At 41.7% G+C, this 17974-nt stretch overlaps 1 protein-coding gene across 26 annotated transcripts in view; it reads right to left on the bottom strand.

The window, feature by feature from the left end:
- MAGI2 (membrane associated guanylate kinase, WW and PDZ domain containing 2) overlaps window positions 1–17974 on the bottom strand; it is a 616514-nt gene that overhangs the window by 219976 nt on the left and 378564 nt on the right. For all 26 annotated transcript variants that reach the window (XM_053406400.1, XM_053406403.1, XM_053406409.1 and 23 more), the window contains 3 exons: window positions 14594–14809; window positions 7845–8055; window positions 561–640 (listed from right to left, as the gene is read on the bottom strand). In XM_053406400.1, the coding sequence (XP_053262375.1) occupies window positions 561–640; window positions 7845–8055; window positions 14594–14809 (507 nt within the window). The remainder of the gene's footprint in view (window positions 1–560; window positions 641–7844; window positions 8056–14593; window positions 14810–17974) is intronic.

Raw genomic sequence — 17974 nt, 5'->3', positions numbered from 1 at the left:
TCACTGCTGTACACGATTCCAAGGGGCTAAAAATATCCTTCTAACCGAAGAAACAACCGATCTGACATCCCTCCCCTCCTCTCATTCCTCTCCCTTTCCCTCCCGCTAAGTAAACGTTGGTTTATTTAAACTGCCCACTACTTAACTGGCACAGAACTGCCCCTTTGCAAAGCAAATCACATCATAATATGCATACACCATCTCTGTCACAGTAGCTTTCGGCACTGTGTGTTTTACACATTTAAAAGCCTGGGATCTAAGCACACTCTGCAGATCCAGATAAGAGAAAAGGCAGCCCAAGAGTCAAATATGTTACAAATTACACCCCCCCTTACACACACACTTGTTATTATCGATATCAACTTCAGAACGGGTATTACATAGAAGAGAAGCAGAAATACATGGTACCTTAAGAACTGAGGAACACAAACAACTACAGCAGTAATTAAATGCCTTTCCCCCCTCATTCCTTAAATACTTTCTACAATCTACAGTACAAGCAAATAAAAGTCATCTTTTCCCTTTCTTTTAGCAGCAACAATGAAAACTTAATAGCCTACCATTTTCTTTGCACTCTTCGGGAGGTTTAGCCTTTTTCGCAAGTCGTGGATCCAGCCATGATGTTGTCTTTGTGTTATGGCTGAAAAGAAACGAGATCACCCTGATCAGACACATGCTGAACGGAACCAAGTTTATTCCTTCCGATACAGTGGGGGAGGGGGGAGGGGGGGGAGGTTGGTGCAAAATTGCAATCAATATACTTGATTTGCTTACTGGTCTAAGTAGACTTGAAGGAGGTGTAAGAGAAATTGTGGAAGGCAACCTCTGAATTTGGCAGCCTAAACTCCCTGTCCTCAAAGCAGCTATTTTTATTAAAATCAACCAGAATGTTGCCAAGTTAGCCTAATTGAAAATGCAAAACTCATCTAGGGCAAAAGGAATGTGCAGCATTCTCCAGCTGAAAGGGGGTGCAACCAACAGTCTTCTATTCCCATTTGCTGGAGTTTTGAGTTTAAAATTTATTTTAGACCTCAAGGATTCGTAAATATAGGACGATTATTTCTCAGCAGCCATACTTTCAGAATAAGATGCAAACTGAAGTGTGCCTTAGTGTAGTCTCCATTTTCTAACAGGATGATTAATGACGCTTTGATGAACCAACTGTTATCTATTCCATATCTAATTCCGCTCCCATGATAAAAGTACATTTTGCAGAACTGGAAGTAATAATGTGGCTCATTCTACAAAGCCCAGCATAGCCTTTTAAAAAGAGAGAATTTGACTAAGCTGGTAAAATACTGTTTACAAAGAGAACAGTTTCCCAAATGAATGGATATTTAGAATAGCTAAGGAGCTACATAACAAGATTTTTGAAAAATGCTTATCCTTTTTTTATAGCCAAGTGAATTTGTAGTGTGATAGCAATATAAGGACCATAAACCAGAAAGGAGAAATTAATATTAGTTCCATATTTTAAAGGAATTTAAATTCTTCTTATAAATACTCTCATCTCATTACTCCTCCTCTTTCTTGCACACTGTCAGTCCTTTGTAATGCATGTTTTATTTATTAAACACATCCTGGGAGGCTGTTCACTTTGTACTGTTTAGTTTACATATTGCTGAATTATTAAGGTTTTTATTTATGTAGCATTCGCCGACTAATTTAGAAATGCATGTAAGCCCTTTGTTATAAAGGGAAGTGTTGATGGGAAAAAGATATCAGTGCTCTGTAAAAATCCAGATGCATTGCTCCTATTGATTTATACTCGCAACTCGACTGGCGGGACGGTCTGGATGCAAATGGTGGTGCCCTGAGTTTTAAGTCTGGCTGCTTCACTTTGAGATAAGTAGTTAATTCTGCAATGTATATGCTGCTTAATACCGTAACATTTAAGCAATGTACAGTAAGGTTCCTATATAGTTCAAATTAAACCTGGAATTATAAAACTTACTTAAAATGCCTGATGAAATTAAAAAAGGTTGTCACCAGGCCTTGAAGAGACGGTGGAGAGGCAACAAGATGGTCCCTCACAGCCGCCACTCAGAACAAGAGCCGGCTCATTCTCCTCCCAAGCTTGGTGACGGTGTCACTAGTGTGTGAAATAGGGACATTCTGGGATCAAATCAGAAACTGGGGTGGCTTTTGTAATAGTGAGGCTGTCCCTGGAAAATAGGGACACTTGGAGGGTATGTACCGTATTTTTCGCTCTATAAGACGCACCTAGTTTTTGGAGGAGGAAAACAAGAAAAACAATATTCTGAATCTCAGAAGCCAGAACAGCAAGAGAGATCGCTGTGCAGTGAAAGCAGCAATCCCTCTTGCTGTTCTGGCTTCTGTGATAGCTGCGCAGCCTGCATTCACTCCATAAGATGCACACACATTTCCCCAGACTTTTTAAGAGGGAAAAAGTGAGTCTTATAGAGCAAAAAATACGGTATTTTATTTATTTATAGAATTTATATACCTCCCTATACCTGGAGGTCTCAGGGTGGTTGTACCTATAAAAAAACCCACAGTGCTGTGTGATTTTCTCTTCTGCCCACTCCCCTTGGCTGAAGAAAGCAAGCCATTCATTCTGCTGCGAAGAGTATGAGTATTTATAACCCTGGAGCCTCCACTCCTCTGAACACATAGTACCCACTTGCATTCAACTTCCCAGACTGTGCTTTTAAAGCTTAACCTTCACCAACCCAAAACTTCAATTACAGTGAACTTTTGAAATAAGAAAACCAAGAATTATTTTCTAAACGTCACCTTCGGCTCACCCACTCATTCAAGGCATTTGTGCCACTCATGCACTCATTCAAGGCGACCCATTCAAGGCATTCATTGAAGGCAAATTATCACTGGCAGAGAGGATGGAGTGGAAGGATACAAGAAGAGTACCCAGAAAGAGATGATTATTTCAGTGCCATTAACTTTTTATTTCCTAGCTGGCTACTGTTCGGTCAGCCAAGAATCCAGCTGACCTCATCACTGGGAGGGGGGGAAGCATCCAGTGAAACCCAACTCTTTATAATCTCCTATAGCTTGTGTACTAAATTCACTAATTAGTTTGGAAGGAACCTCTCTACAGCTGGAATAGGGAACCTATGGGGCACAGCCAAAGCTCATCTAGCATGATTCATGTGGGGCCCCTCTTAAGAGGGGGCCCTTCCAATTCAGATTGATTATACACCAGCATCCAATGACATACTTTCGGATCAGAGATGAAACATTATTACGATAGGAGGAAACTGAATTACATTTGAAGTATATGAATTCAGAACGCATAAATTAATAAATTAACACCTTTTTCAAAGAAAATTCACATCTTCAACTAAAAACTATCATAAATGATGCATTTAACAAAACGATTGCATGTAATTTAATATTTTGAATCCATGGGGACTCAAAAACTGCACACCCTGCGAACCTCTATGGCCACACACCAGCACATTTGCATGGCCACAATGCAAGGATTTCTGACTGTGGCTTCCCAGCCAATTGTGAGCCATGCCTCACTTTTTCTGCAGTCTCAGCTGCTTTAGGGTAGAGGTGGTTTGCCCAGATCAGAGGGAGAGAAAGCCGAAAGGGCCACTTGGATCTGCCACCACATACAATGAAAGTGTGGGTTTTATTTTTTTTAAGAGGGGATGGCAGAAGGATGGAGGGAAGAGTGAGAGACATGGTGTGGCAGGAAGAGAGAAAAGCCAGCAGTCAGCACTGGTTCATCTATTATTTGCTCTAAAGGACTGTGGGTCAACAACCCTTTATAGAATGCAGTTCCTTCCTTAAGTCCTTTCTTTAATATACAACGTGCATTTGCAAACCTTGCTAGAAAGATTTTCCAAAAAGCAATGAAAACTCACTCTCCCACAGCAGCTGCTTAGTAGCAAGATGACATAATTTGCTTTCCAACTAATTATTGCTGTATATGTGGAAAGGCTGATGACAGGAGCAGGAAGGTATAAATGCTACAGAGCCTGTTTGCAGAGGGGCTCACAGACCAAACCATTGCAAGTAGAGGACTACCCACAAAGAGAAAAGGGGTGCAAGGGCTGGAAGGAAGAACAGAAGCTTCACAGAGAATTATACCATGCCAAAGGTTAGATGGGTGAGCAATCTGCCTCCTCGTCAAATAAGAAGAGTACAAAAAAGAGTAGGAGGGGCCACAGAGGAGTTTGCACCCCACTAGTAATGGAAAGTATTATCTCTGAAGTCCCTGCTTAGGCTGTAAATATATAAAGCAGCATTTCCCAGCCCCATTGTTTGGGCTGGAGGGACTGAATTAATAAAACAAGTTTATGGCAGGGACTCGATGTATGTTTTAGACTGGTTAGATGACCCAACTTTGATACTCACAACTTTTTAAAATAATGATAGTAGGTGCCTGACCAGGTGGAGCAGGAACAAGTGCTTTCAAGATACAGAAAACCAAGCCTCAGACATGCTAGAAGGTCTAAAGCAGAGATGCCAGCAAACATGACCAGTGCTCAGGGATGGTGGGAGTTGAACAACATCTGACACGGGGGGACAGGACAGGACAGGCTCCTTGTCCCTTGTTTGAAGTGTTAGAATTTTCCTGCTGAATACAAACCCCAATCCAACTTCCTAATTGTGAGGAGACTATATATGAAACAAACCATTTTACGTTAGCTTCTGAATATTCTGTAAGACGCTTACAACCAGGAAGTCAGGGAGTTTCTTAACACAATCTGCCTGACACACCTCTGCTCAGAGCCTTCCTTGCCTGCTCACCGTGATACCACTGAACCGTCTTCTAGTCAGAAATAACTACCTTCTAGCCATAGCTTTTTGAACACATAGGGAGCCACTGAGGCTGAAAAGAAGCCGCCAAGTGTCACAACAAGAAATTGTCTGAAGTCCTGAGGGACAGTGATTCTTGACCAACAGGGTTAGTTGTCACTGTGATACAGCTATAATAGGGTAATGACCAGTTAATTATGAACCCACTAATCTAATGGTAATGTACTGGCTGAAAAGCCCTGGGCAATTCACTTTGCTTATGAAATATGGGTAGCATTCAAGACCTCTACTGTACAGCCTTCACTACCAATGAGGGTTGAAAATTGCGAGCTGCTAATCATGACAAACATTCCTTCCAAATGTTATGTTCAAATAATGACTTCAGTTTGGTGGAAAGGGAAGCAAAAGCTTTATTACATACGTAATTTACAATGCACCATGAGATTAGACTATTACAATTACTAAAACCAATTCAAAACAAATGCTTGCTTAGATGGCTAATGAGTGGGTCTGCAAATGTAAACAATTACAAACACTCAATATGCATTAGAGAAGAAATCACTTAGAAGTGATGGATACTTCAAGCAATAGCAAAAACAGAACAGAGTTGAGAGAATAAAAGAAAAAAAGGAGACTGGAACTATCGGCAAAAGAGGATAAAAATAATCACTCTTCTGAATGACAGAAAATCTCTACCTCATAAGAATCCAAGCTTTAGTTAGTGTCCACTGTGGGCATGTCTTAAGGCTTTTTATGTGGACAGTATGGCTATAGAACACCTAGAAGAGACAGTGGCTGCCATAGGTTTCTGTTATTCACCCAATATTGATACTGGATAAAATTCAGATGTTGAGCAATCATTTATTCACAAACTCTTCCCTACAGTTCCCCTTGTGATTTATGTTGAGCAATCATTTATTCACAAACTCTTCCCTACAGTTCCCCTTGTGATTTAGGGCCAAACCACATGTTACATTAACTATAGTTCTTCAAGTTTAGACATTACAGGCTGAGGGAGCTGTAGTTAATATAAAGGTAATGTTGTGATCTCTTCCTCTGGTGCATAAAGAGGAGGAGAGGGGGAAAGGGAATGTACACTACTGTAGGCTTGTTCATGTTACAGGAAACCATAATTTAGTTTGGTAGGTTGGTATTAAAGAGATCAAATCCCAGTTTTGAACAGACACTTCCTGTGTGTTCTTGGGACAACCACATGAGCATTATTGAAGCTATAATGCATTTATTTCAATAAGACTAATATGCACACAGATGAGCACTGGATTGTGGCCAGGTGTATAAATAGAAGCTCCATCCCAACATGAATGGCAAGAAGGCTGATAACAACATGGAACTGCTGAAGGTGTTTTGTAAAGAGGGGAAATATCAGGCTCATTTTGCAGCTACTCTTTTCTCATTTTGGGAATGCCAGGCAAATTAAAGTAGCAGCAGATAGCTGCAACTTCAGTTGCTGGTGCTGTGTACTGGCAAGCACCCTTTGCCACTGCCCAGCTGCTAGGTCCAAAGTGCAGCAGGGGACAATGGTGAGAACAGCAGGTGGGGAAAGACTGTGACGGTGGGTGGGAGAGTAGCAGCAAATTGACTCAAAAGGTAAACATTAAAACAGGCTGGTATTGGTTGCAGCACAAGCATGGCATTTAAAACCTACTATTATTTACATAAATAAATATTATTTGTTTATGATATAATATCTGATATCATATTTGTTACTTTACAGTCTGATGGGCTTGTTATGATTAAGTCTTTTTCTTAACTTATAAACTAAGAGGCTAGCTAACAGGACCTGAACAGCATGAGATTCTTCTTAACCCTGTGAACTCTGGACAATTCCAAACTATTATGAAATCAGCAAATATTGTATAGGTCCACACAGGGGCATAGCAAGGGGGTGCAGGAGGTGCGTTCCGCCCCAGGTGTCCCCACTGAGGGGCGTGACAAAATGGTGGGCAGCACTCACCGCGGGTCCTGCAGCGCGCCCGAGCCACACATCTCTCCTGGGAGTGACGCGGTGGCTTGAGTGCGCTGCCCAAACGGTCCGCCTGTTGCCTCCCTCTCAGCTGTAGGGAGACTCCTCAGAGATGCCATGGTACCCCTGTGGGCGGCTGGCCCCACCCCTGGGTGCAGGGCACACGCGCCACCCCAGGCTCCCGATCGGCTTGCTCCACTGCTGGGTCCACATTCCATAACATCATGGCAATCAAAAATATACCATATATTTAAAATAGATATATATTGGGAGTGACTGGGCATGCTTACTTTACAGTTGGTACTTACACCAATATAGGGTTGTCATACAGTGGTACCTTGGGTTAAGTACTTAATTCGTTCTGGAGGTTCGTTCTTAACCTGAAACTGTTCTTAACCTGAAGCACCACTTCAGCTAATGGGGCTTCCTGCTGCTGCTGCGCCGCCGGAGCCTGATTTCTGTTCTTATCCTGAAGCAAAGTTCTTAATCTGAAGCACTATTTCTGGGTTAGCGGAGTGTGTAACCTGAAGCATATGTAACCTGAAGTGTATGTAACCTGAGGTACCACTGTATTTCAAAGAGTAAAAATCTGGACACAAAAGTTGTGCTTTTTTTGGCCAAAGTTGTTTGCAAAAGCTAAAATAAAAAATAAAAAATGAGGTTTTGGGTATTGTTAATGAAATTCACCAAAATTACATGGGCTGCCATATGTTTGGATTTTCCCGGACATTGCAGCAATTTTCACCCAGACGCTGTTTAAGAGGGACGAATACCCGCTGTGTCCAGGAAATTCCAGACATATGGCAACCCTACACCAATAAATATGAGATCTGGTAAACATTGAAATCTATAATATGGTTTCATCTCAATATGGTTTTGTTCCAAGAACTAGCAATATATTAGCTGTGTGGTCACAGGAAATATTTTAATTTCATATATGTCCCTATCATATTGGTTCAGAATCTGTTGGCTGCAATCGTACCTAGGAGTAAAACCCACTGAATTCAATGGACCTTACATCCAAGTTGCCATCTATAGAACCTTGCTACTAACTCTGTAGCTTGCATTAAGTATGGCACATGTCTTTTCTCAAATGTGAAGTACTTACTCAATGAAGTAGACTTCTCCCTTCTCTGTGTAGGCCATCTCCCAATTGTCAGGCAATGGGCCCAATTCATCATTTTCTTCTGGTTTGGGTTGCTTTGTTACATCCATATCCTCTTTTACCTCTTCAGGTTGGCTATATACTGGTGCAGGATAAGGCTGTGAGGAAGTTTCACCTGAGGCACCTGTACTCTTCTCTTCATGCTCACTTGATTCTGCACAAGAGAAGATGACATGAGTGTCAAGATTCCTGTGCTATTGAAGTATCAATTGTAGTAATACAGTAAAAAAAACCAACAAACAAAAACCACCTGAAGTTTTCCCTGTGAAAATATTAAAACTAGGCTGAAGCAGGAAGAAATATAAAACAGGAGAAGGGCTGTACATTTTAATTTCATGTGTGCTCTCTGTGGGCCACGGTCCCTCTAGGCTAGAGTATCACTTGTCCAAACCTCAAGAGAATAACCATGGCCTGGGTCTGTGCAATGGAACGTGTGAGATACGATTAGACAGCTGCCTCATAGACTGTGGACCAACCCTAGTTAAGTCCCACCAAATTTTGGTGCATGAGGATTAAGAACACAGTGAATTGGAAGTTCTGATTCTGCTGAGCCACTTCATTGTGGGAAGGATCCTGTCAGCTATCCATGGTAAGGGTAGAATTCACATATGGAATATGGAACTTAAAGTCTAAAGACAAAAAATGCCTAGGTGCATATTTATTTTATTTCAAAAACTGATATTCCACAGATTTTCCCAATGAAATTCAAGGTGGCAAACACTCAAAATTCCACAACTGAATCTACAATTCATAAATCAAAACAACAGTATAAAAACCAGGATCACAGTAACGATTACAAAACAATTACGAAACAGTCACTAGAATTAAACACCAACATCAAATTCTCATGCATCAATCAGATCCATTGCTGCATATTTTAGGAAGGACAAGTCATTTCCAATGACTAATTAAATTGCACAGGATTTAGAAAAAGATGGTACTCCTCCATTTTCTTCTGGTTCCAAAGGAAGAGAATCCCCGGGAGAGGAATAGGAGTTCACAAGCTTTTTTATCTGATTAAAATCCACTTTGGGGTGGTGCTCAATGTTTACTGCTACACATGATAATTCTCCTGCAGTCCTGGGGGGTTTCCTTTGGATATTTGCTTGGTCAGCAGCAATTATGAAGTGAAGGTAGCTTTTCCTCCAACTCCCTATCTCCCTAAAGCTATGTGATCTGATGGAGACAATCCATAGTTTAACTAACGGAAACGGGGGAGGAGTTGATATTTTTTGGTTTCACAAAAACTTCATTCTATTGCCTGGGTTCATTTAATCAAACCTTTTAAGTATACACATATATATCTAGACCTAGATCTATAATCTATATCTTTAATCTAAATCTATCTATCTATCATCTATCTATCTATCATCTATCTAATCTATCTACCTATCTATCTATCTATCTATCTATCTATCATCTATCTATCTATCATCTATCTATCTATCTATCTATCTATCTATCTATCTATCATCTATCTATCTATCTATCTATCTATCTATCTATCTATCTATCATCTATCATCATCATCTATCTATCTAAAATCCAACAACTGGATAACTTAAGTCAATATATTAAACATAGGTCAAGTTTCCCATGATATAAAATGAGATTCTAAATTAATCCAGCTTCCTTCCTGTAACCAGAGGCAACGTTCTTACATCTTTAGGTGACCTACTTTCAAAAATTAAAATACTTCAAGCCTGGAGTATAAAAATAGTGCAAATCTGGTCTTCCCATGATAGTTTTTTTCCCCATGAGAGAAAGTCAGTAGCTGATGACTTCCTAGACTAACATCCACCCCAACAAGATGCTAGCCCTCATGCTTTTCACACTGCTGGTTCACAATTTAGTTGTCCAATGTTTTATAAAATTATCCATCCTTTGAATTGTCTATCATCTATAACAACAACAAGAAGAAGAAGAACAACACCTATGCATTAATATAGCGCTTCATATAAATTATCAAAGCACTTCTTATACATCCTGGCTGCAGGAACGGGAGGGGGAAAACCCGACTCCAGCCTTAGCCAACTCCACTGTGGTGGCCAGAAGAGGGGTGGTGGCAACAGGGGCTTCTTTTCCCTGGACGCAGCCAGGCTGCCTGCTGCTGAGAGCCAGTGTGGTGTAGTTGTTAAGAGCGGTGGACTCGTAACCTGGTGAACAGGGTTCGCTTCCCCGCTCCTCCACATGCAGCTGCTGGGTGACCTTGGGCTGGTCACACTTCTCTGAAGTCTCTCAGCCCCACTCACCTCACAGAGTGTTTGTTGTGGGGGAGGAAGGGAAAGGAGAATGTTAGCCGCTTTGAGACTCCTTCGGGTAGTGATAAAGCAGGATATCAAATCCAAACTCCTCTGCAGCACCCACAACCTCGAAAGGAGCAGTATCTGTGAAGCGCAATGGAGCAAAGCGGAATAAAACGAAGTGTGCCTCTACATGTTACAGAGTAGTGGGAGGAGACTTGGTAGAGAGATACCATTTTCTGAAGCAGCCTCCTTTTATTTGTAATGTTTGAGTTTTGCTCTGGCTTCCATATAAGTGTGCCTAATCACTGCAGACTTAGTCACTTGGACATCACAGGGGACGGAGGCACAAGCTTAAAAGGAGGAGAAAATGCATCAGAATTGCTCTGTACATCTTAATGCAAATATTAGCTGTTTAGGAAAACCATCTTCCTCTTCATTGCTACAGAAATAAGGGTTGTATGTGTAGATAAAATTACATAAATGTGCTTTTGCAAGTCTTCCAGAAAATCTTCTGTTTCCCTACAGTGAGTAACATACTTGCTGCTTTCTCCTCCTTGCTTACTTTTGAGTTGGGAGATGGGGAAGTGACTTCCATTTTGTTTCTCATCTCATCAGTCAAATTGCTAGCTAAAAGCTGACAGCAACCCCACGAACCTGACATTTTTCCCACAGTAGGCAACAGAAAGCATGACTGCAGCTAAGAACTGCAGGGAACAGAGGAGGCTCAGCTGGCATGCAAAATATTGCACAGAAGGGCAAAAGAAAGCAAGTTGAATTCCTTGGAAATAGGTCTCGCAATTAGGAGAGAGATCTTTCTAGTTGTGTAAAAAAGAGGTATGAAAATTGTCTCTCTGCTCCCACTTTGCATTCTTTTTGAATACCCCTTTGAGCATTAAAAGCATTTTAAACAATGGCATGACATTGGAATTACAACCTTGGAAATGAACCATCTTGTCTCCCTTAAGGGACGACCACCTGAGAGAACAACACACACTATCAAAGAGGGAGTGCCATCAAAGTAAATGTCATAACTTAGGGTAAGCAATGTAATAGGTATTGCATAACAATATAAAATTAAAAGCAAAAAATATTCAGTGGTACCTCTGGGCACGAACGGGATCCGTTCTGAAGCCCTGTTCGCATCCTGAAGCAAACACAACCACAAACGCGGGTTGCGATTCGCCGCATCTGCACATAACGTCATTTGGAGTGTCTGTGCATGCACGAGCAGCGAAACCTGGAAGTAACGCATTCTGTTACTTCCGGGTCACCGTGGAGCGTAACCTGAAAATGCTCAACCTGAAGCATATTTAACCCGAGGTATGACTGTATATGCTTGGATGTGAAAAACACCATAGTTAAGAATAAAGCAAATACAGTGGTTTACGAACTTAATCCGTTCCGGAAGTCTGTTCTTAAACTGAAACTGTTCTTAAACCAAGGCGTGCTCCTGCCACCAGTGCCCTTCCACCGTTTGGATTCTGTCCTTAGACTGAGGTAAAGTTCGCAAACCAGGACACTACTTCCGGTTTTGCGGAGTTTGTAAACCAAATAGTTCGTAAACAGGGCTGTTCTTAAACCGAGGTACCACTGTAATGGCTTCCACTGACTCAACAAGCGAGTCAAAGCGCACAACGTAAATGAAGGCAGTCCCCTGGCTGACAAATTGCCGTGCGCCACAAACCTAAGGAGGCTCACCGAGAAACAGTCCCCACACTATCCAACAAGGCATAGTCCCATGCAAGTGCATGGCGCCTTAGTGATTTGTGATCCCTCCTCCCCAAATCTCTATGGCCTTATCAGAATTCCCTTTCCTTCCCACAAAACTGCTTGGGAACATCTAAGCAGAAACCTCCAGCGTGTGCTTAAAAAAATGAAAACTTGCTTCAGGTGAAATCCAGTAGCAACTTTATACCTTGGTTTTAGTCAGCTTTATCCACTGCATAATAAAGAGCAGCACAGCTCAACTAACAAACTGAATTAATGTTTTCTATTGATTCCTGGTAGGAGGTGTACACAAAAAAACACCTTAAATGAATTTCAGTTCTGTTACCCTTATCTTTTTGTGCTTCCTGCAGAATTCTTCACTTTTGCCTTCTTTAGTGGAAATTTGGTGGCCGAGAAAGGAACAGTGTGTCTCGTGGCTTCCCCTTATGCATGGCAATGGCTTGTATATACACCACTGTATACTTGTATCGGTCACGTTTTGTATGCATCTCTGTATGAGACTGGAAATCATTTTTATATATCAAATTGTTTTAATATATGAATTTGTTTTATTGTTGATGTCTTTATTGTTAAATCACTTTGTGATATTTTACAGCAAGCCATTTATAGATGGAAATAAATAAACAAATGATACTTTATGGAGGTGTGGGGAATCATTCAAATTGAATGTGCTATTTTCCTCAAATGGAAAAAAAGGAAGTCCTGTATTAAAAGCCATGTGTATATAATTTTTACAGTTCTTAAAGATTAGGTGCTGGATTTATTGTTTTTTATGTGCTGTATATTCAGAAGCTTTTAATGCAATGATTTATCCTTCAATCTATGCTTCGGGAAATAATATTTCACTCTTTTTATTGAAACTTCTTTTTTCAATAGGATTATTAGGTTCTAAATCACATATATTCTGTTTCTACGTAAGACAAATGAAACACCTATTTCCTACACATGAAAACTTAAGAGTTTTCAGAATCTTTTATGTGATGCACACTTTTGAACTGTTCAATTAATTTCTTACATTAAAAACAATTTTGTGATTAAAAGGCAGATTGAGAGACCCAATTTGATAACCTTCTTGACCTCCCTCAAGTATGAGGTAAACCAATACAGAAATGACTTGAAATCTTCCAAGCGCAATGCAAGTATGGGCCAGAAAATATTCTTGATGGCTAGAAACTATCAGAGAAGTAAGCAGCTGGGAGAGACCACACCTGCACTTTAAACAACATGATCTCCGGACACAGTTCAAGACATAGCTACAGAAGCAGGGCAAAGCAGCAGTGTCTGTAATTGCAAGCCCTGACTTTAAGTCAATGAAATAATGGAATCATAGAATCATAAAATCATAGAATCATAGAGTTGGAAGAGACCACAAGGGCCATCGAGTCCAACCCCCTGCCAAGCAGGAAACACCATCAGAGCACTCCTGACATATGGTTGTCAAGCCTCTGCTTAAAGACCTCCAAAGAAGGAGACTCCACCACACTCCTTGGCAGCAAATTCCACTGTCAAACAGCTCTTACTGTCAGGAAGTTCTTCCTAATGTTTAGGTGGAATCTTCTTTCTTGTAGTTTGGATCCATTGCTCCGTGTCCGCTTCTCTGGAGCAGCAGAAAACAACCTTTCTCCCTCCTCTATGTGACATCCTTTTATATATTTGAACATGGCTAGCATATCACCCCTTAACCTCCTCTTCTCCAGGCTAAACATGCCCAGCTCCCTTAACCATTCCTCATAAGGCATCGTTTCCAGGCCTTTGACCATTTTGGTTGCCCTCCTCTGGACACGTTCCAGTTTGTCAGTGTCCTTCTTGAACTGTGGTGCCCAGAACTGGACACAGTACTCCAGGTGAGGTCTGACCAGAGCAGAATACAGTGGCACTATTACTTCCCTTGATCTAGATGCTATACTCCTATTGATGCAGCCCAGAATTGCATTGGCTTTTTTAGCTGCCGCGTCACACTGTTGGCTCATGTCAAGTTTGTGGTCAACCAAGACTCCTAGATCCTTTTTACGTGTACTGCTCTCAAGCCAGGTGTCACCCATCGTGTATTTGTGCCTCTCATTTTTTTTGCCCAAGTGCAATACTTTACATTTCTCCCTGTTAAAATTCATCTTGTTTTGGCCCAGTTCTCTAATCTGTCAAGGTCGTTTTGAAGTGTGATCCTGTCGTTTGGGGTGTTAGCCACCCCTCCCAGTTTGGTGTCATCTGCAAATTTGATCAGGATGCCCTTGAGTCCATCATCCAAGTCGTTGATAAAAGGTTGAATAATTCTGGGGTCATATCCAAGTTTCAGCACCTGGCAAGGGCAGACTTTGATAATATGGCACCTTAAGCGAGGACAAAATTTGGCGCCCCCTAACTTTGAGTAGGTAGGTACTTGTATAAATTTAGGTTGTATCATTATCATCATCATCATCATCATCATCATCATCATCATCATCATGTGCCCCCTCAACTTGGTGCCCTGTGGGGTGGGGAACCACCCACAGCGCCCTAGATCCAGCATTGCCAGTGGGCCCCACTGCTGTTGCCTGTTCTAAGTCTCCCATTTTAAAAAAATGTCTGGCCTGGTCCTCTGAGCAGCACTGGGTGGCTCAGTTTAGCTATCATAAATTTCACACTATGCTGCTTGCTGTAACATCACTGCTCTTTTGCCTTTAGCTACAATGGCAAGGAGCTGAAATCCACATGAGACATAACAAGAGGAAAAGCACTGACCTGGTGTTATTGCCATGCCGTTTCCGTTGACGACAGCTCTTTCTTCCTCCTCTTCCTCTGGGGGCTCTATTCCAGTCTTCTCCATATTGCTCACCGACTTATTTCTTTTGCGTTTGCCTTCAGCACTGGGTGTTGCACCGGGGAGTAACTGGTCTGTTACATTTAACAATAATGGGGTTGGCTCTGCTGGAGGCTTTGGAGTACCGTAGTAGTTGTCTAGGACAAAAAAAGAAAAGAAAACAAGGAGACCACAAATGGAGCTGTGTGAAAACTACCCATTTATTTCAGCATAGTTTTCAGCTTTGTCTCCTCTCAGACTTAGGTTTCCATGAAACATCTGTAGAGTGTTTTGGATATCTGAACTGAAAAAGCAGCTGCACAAGCTGTTGTGCGTGATAACTGAGGTCTGGTGCATGCATGTCAACTAGTTCCTATCCTCTAGTTAAAGAGAGGAATAACTATTCAAATGTGTATCAAAATGTACATTCCACTGAGAGTGATGCGCTACTGTCTTTCTTCTTATACAGTAAAAGTGCACAACACAGTTAACAGTAGGTGAAGAAATAAAAACCAATGAAATAACTTTTAAAAAGAACTCCATCACACACTTAGAAATAAAACAGAGGTGAAATGAACCACAACCAACAACATAATCAATAACCAGTAAAATAATCAGCCTGTTTACACACCAGAGTTTATTGTGTGTTTGTAGCTGTTTGCATTCCTATTTTATTTGACTAGTCCACATGATGTTACTCCCAGGCTGGATCTAGACACATCAGAGAAGCAATTCAGTGAAATGCATTGTAAACTCATAAAGGGAAATCTGGTAGGGAAAGATAGGACTCCACAGCGCCATCTGGTGTCACAGTGTTATATCGCATATACAATGCATATAAAAGGCTTTTTCTTTACCAATCTAGCTGAATCCTCAAACAACACAAATCTTGAGGTTCCCTCCCTGTAAATTTGGGTGTAAGCTGATAAACTGGGAAAAATTGGGCTCCAAACCACTCAACTGAGTTTAGTGTTTTAGGGTGGGTGGATCCATTGCCACTTTCTGCGACAACCCTTTCCATGCCCACTCCTTACTCAGTGCTTTAGTTTCATTTCTAGCTGTGCTTGCAACTATTTGCAGCATGTTACTGAATGGAACAGGGACGCGGGTGGCGCTGTGGTCTAAACCACTGAGCCTAGGGCTTGCTGACTGGAGAGTCGGCGGTCCGTGAGTTCCCATTGTTCGGACCCTGCTCCTGCCAACCTAGCAGTTCGAAAGCACGTCAAAGCGCAAGTAGATAAATAGGTACCACTCTGGCAGGAAGGTAAATGGCGTTTCCGTGCGCTGCTCTGGTTTCGCCAGAAGCAACTTACTCATGCTGGCCACATGACCCGGAAAAACTGTCTGCGGACAAACAGCTCCCTCGGCCAGTAAAGCAAGATGAGCGCCGCAACCCCAGAGTCGTTCGCGACTGGACTTACTGTCAGGGGTCCTTTACCTTTACTTTTACTGAATGGAATACAGCCTTATATATTTGTTTTTCATCTCTCATATTTTCTCAAAATCTGAAAAATGCACAAACAAACCACTTCTATTTATTTATTTTTACATCAGACACTACACAACAATGTTGTTCTGGAAGTGTGCACTGATAATTTGAAGTCGGTTTCATTTCTTTTCTAGCTGTGCTCCTCATTTCAGTGCTCCTCCTGAACAGAGGACTATAGCATATATTTCCTTTATATTTGCACAAAACTGCACAGAGAACTGCACAACAAACCATATCAAATATTGTCAGCTGAGAATTTTCAATTGCCTGTGTGCTTCTGTGCACTTCCAACTGGGGAATGTCGTTGTTGTTGTTGTTTTAAACCAAGGCACTCATACAGATATCTGCATGCATGCCCTATCAGCATTTAATTGGCACCACAGAATCAATGAGTTACAAGGCGAGGAAATACAGAAAAAGGAATGCCTATTGGTGCTATGGGAAAGATCAAAGATGCGCCTCATATACAGATTCAAGTAAGTGTGGCTGTGAATCACTCTGGTCTAATTCAAACGGGGGGAACTTGACTCAATAACTAAGTAATGGTCAAATGTGAAAAAGGCCCAAATTAAACAGAAAGGTCTTTAAAAGGGGAGGAAAACTAACTAGGGGGAGCTAGACAGGTCTCTCTAGCCCAGTTATTAATACGCCAAGTGTCCTTTACCCACAACAAGGGGTAAATTGGTTGGAATCTGGGAAAATGAAGGTTTTGGATAACTGGCTGCAACAGCAAGACAGTATCTGTGCTAGAAATTGAAACGTGGATTACTGCTTCATCTTTAACCAGCACCATATTTAAGTTCTTAAAACACATCTGTTCCTTCCTCTTGCCTAGGCTCCCTGAAGAGCCAGTCATGGCACATTTGTAAACATGGAGCTGTTCTGCTATTTTTAATTGAAATTGTATTTTGTTGGAGAGACATTTCAAAATGGTTCAGACAGGTAGCATCATGTGAAATGCAAAAACATCGGGGATTTTGAGGCAGAATAAATTCACAGTCCAATCCTCAGCACAAATGTTCTAAGCTAAGCAAGCCTATCAAAGCCAATTATTTATTTATTCTGTCAAAAGAGTTAACTGTGATGGGACTTCCGGGGTGGCGCCACCAGCAATGGCGGACTCCCTCTGAATTGGAGGGACCAGCTCCGCATGAAACGGGTCTTTTCCGCTACGGCGAAGCGGGGACCCTTCTGGAAATCACAGGCGGATGAAGCCTGTGACCGTGGGACTCGGCGGGCACCCTTAGCGCCCCCCCCAACCCGCAAAGGAACCCACAAACGGGCTCCGAAGCGAAGAGGGGGAAGTGGCGCGGTGCTGTGAGTCAATTGCTTTTTCTGCGGAGCGAAGCCGCATAGCTGTTGCCGGAGAGCGCTGCCTTTTTCCTGGGACAATTTGGCATCTAAAATAACCAACCGTGAGTACTGGAACATTGAATATTTGGACTTCAAATAAGATCTGGCGAAATTAAAAGGAATTTGGACTTAAAAATTTACCCTAATTTGGTACTGAAACGGGAAGGAATAAACAGGAAGTCACCCTTCCCTTTCCCTGTAGCCAGAACAAAGCAAAGACAACGCAAACTAGAGCCTTAAAAACCACTTTAAAGGATCGACTTTTACCATTTAAAATTGTTGAACCCCCCTTCGGCAGCAGGAGAAGAAGGGGGATCCTTTCTGAGTTGCTTAAACCTGCAGAAGTGAAGTTAAAGTAAAGTAATTTTCCACCGTCCTGACCCTGGAGCGGGGTGTCAGAATTGACGTTTGAAGCTCATTGACCAGAAATAAAGGTTTTTGACAGAAAGAAGAGAAACTTAGTTACTCCATTGTTTCCTTT

Source organism: Podarcis raffonei, chromosome 10 (assembly GCF_027172205.1).
Source record: "Podarcis raffonei isolate rPodRaf1 chromosome 10, rPodRaf1.pri, whole genome shotgun sequence".
Classification (NCBI taxonomy): Eukaryota; Metazoa; Chordata; class Lepidosauria; order Squamata; family Lacertidae; genus Podarcis; species Podarcis raffonei.
This window is presented reverse-complemented; position numbering and strand designations above follow the sequence as displayed.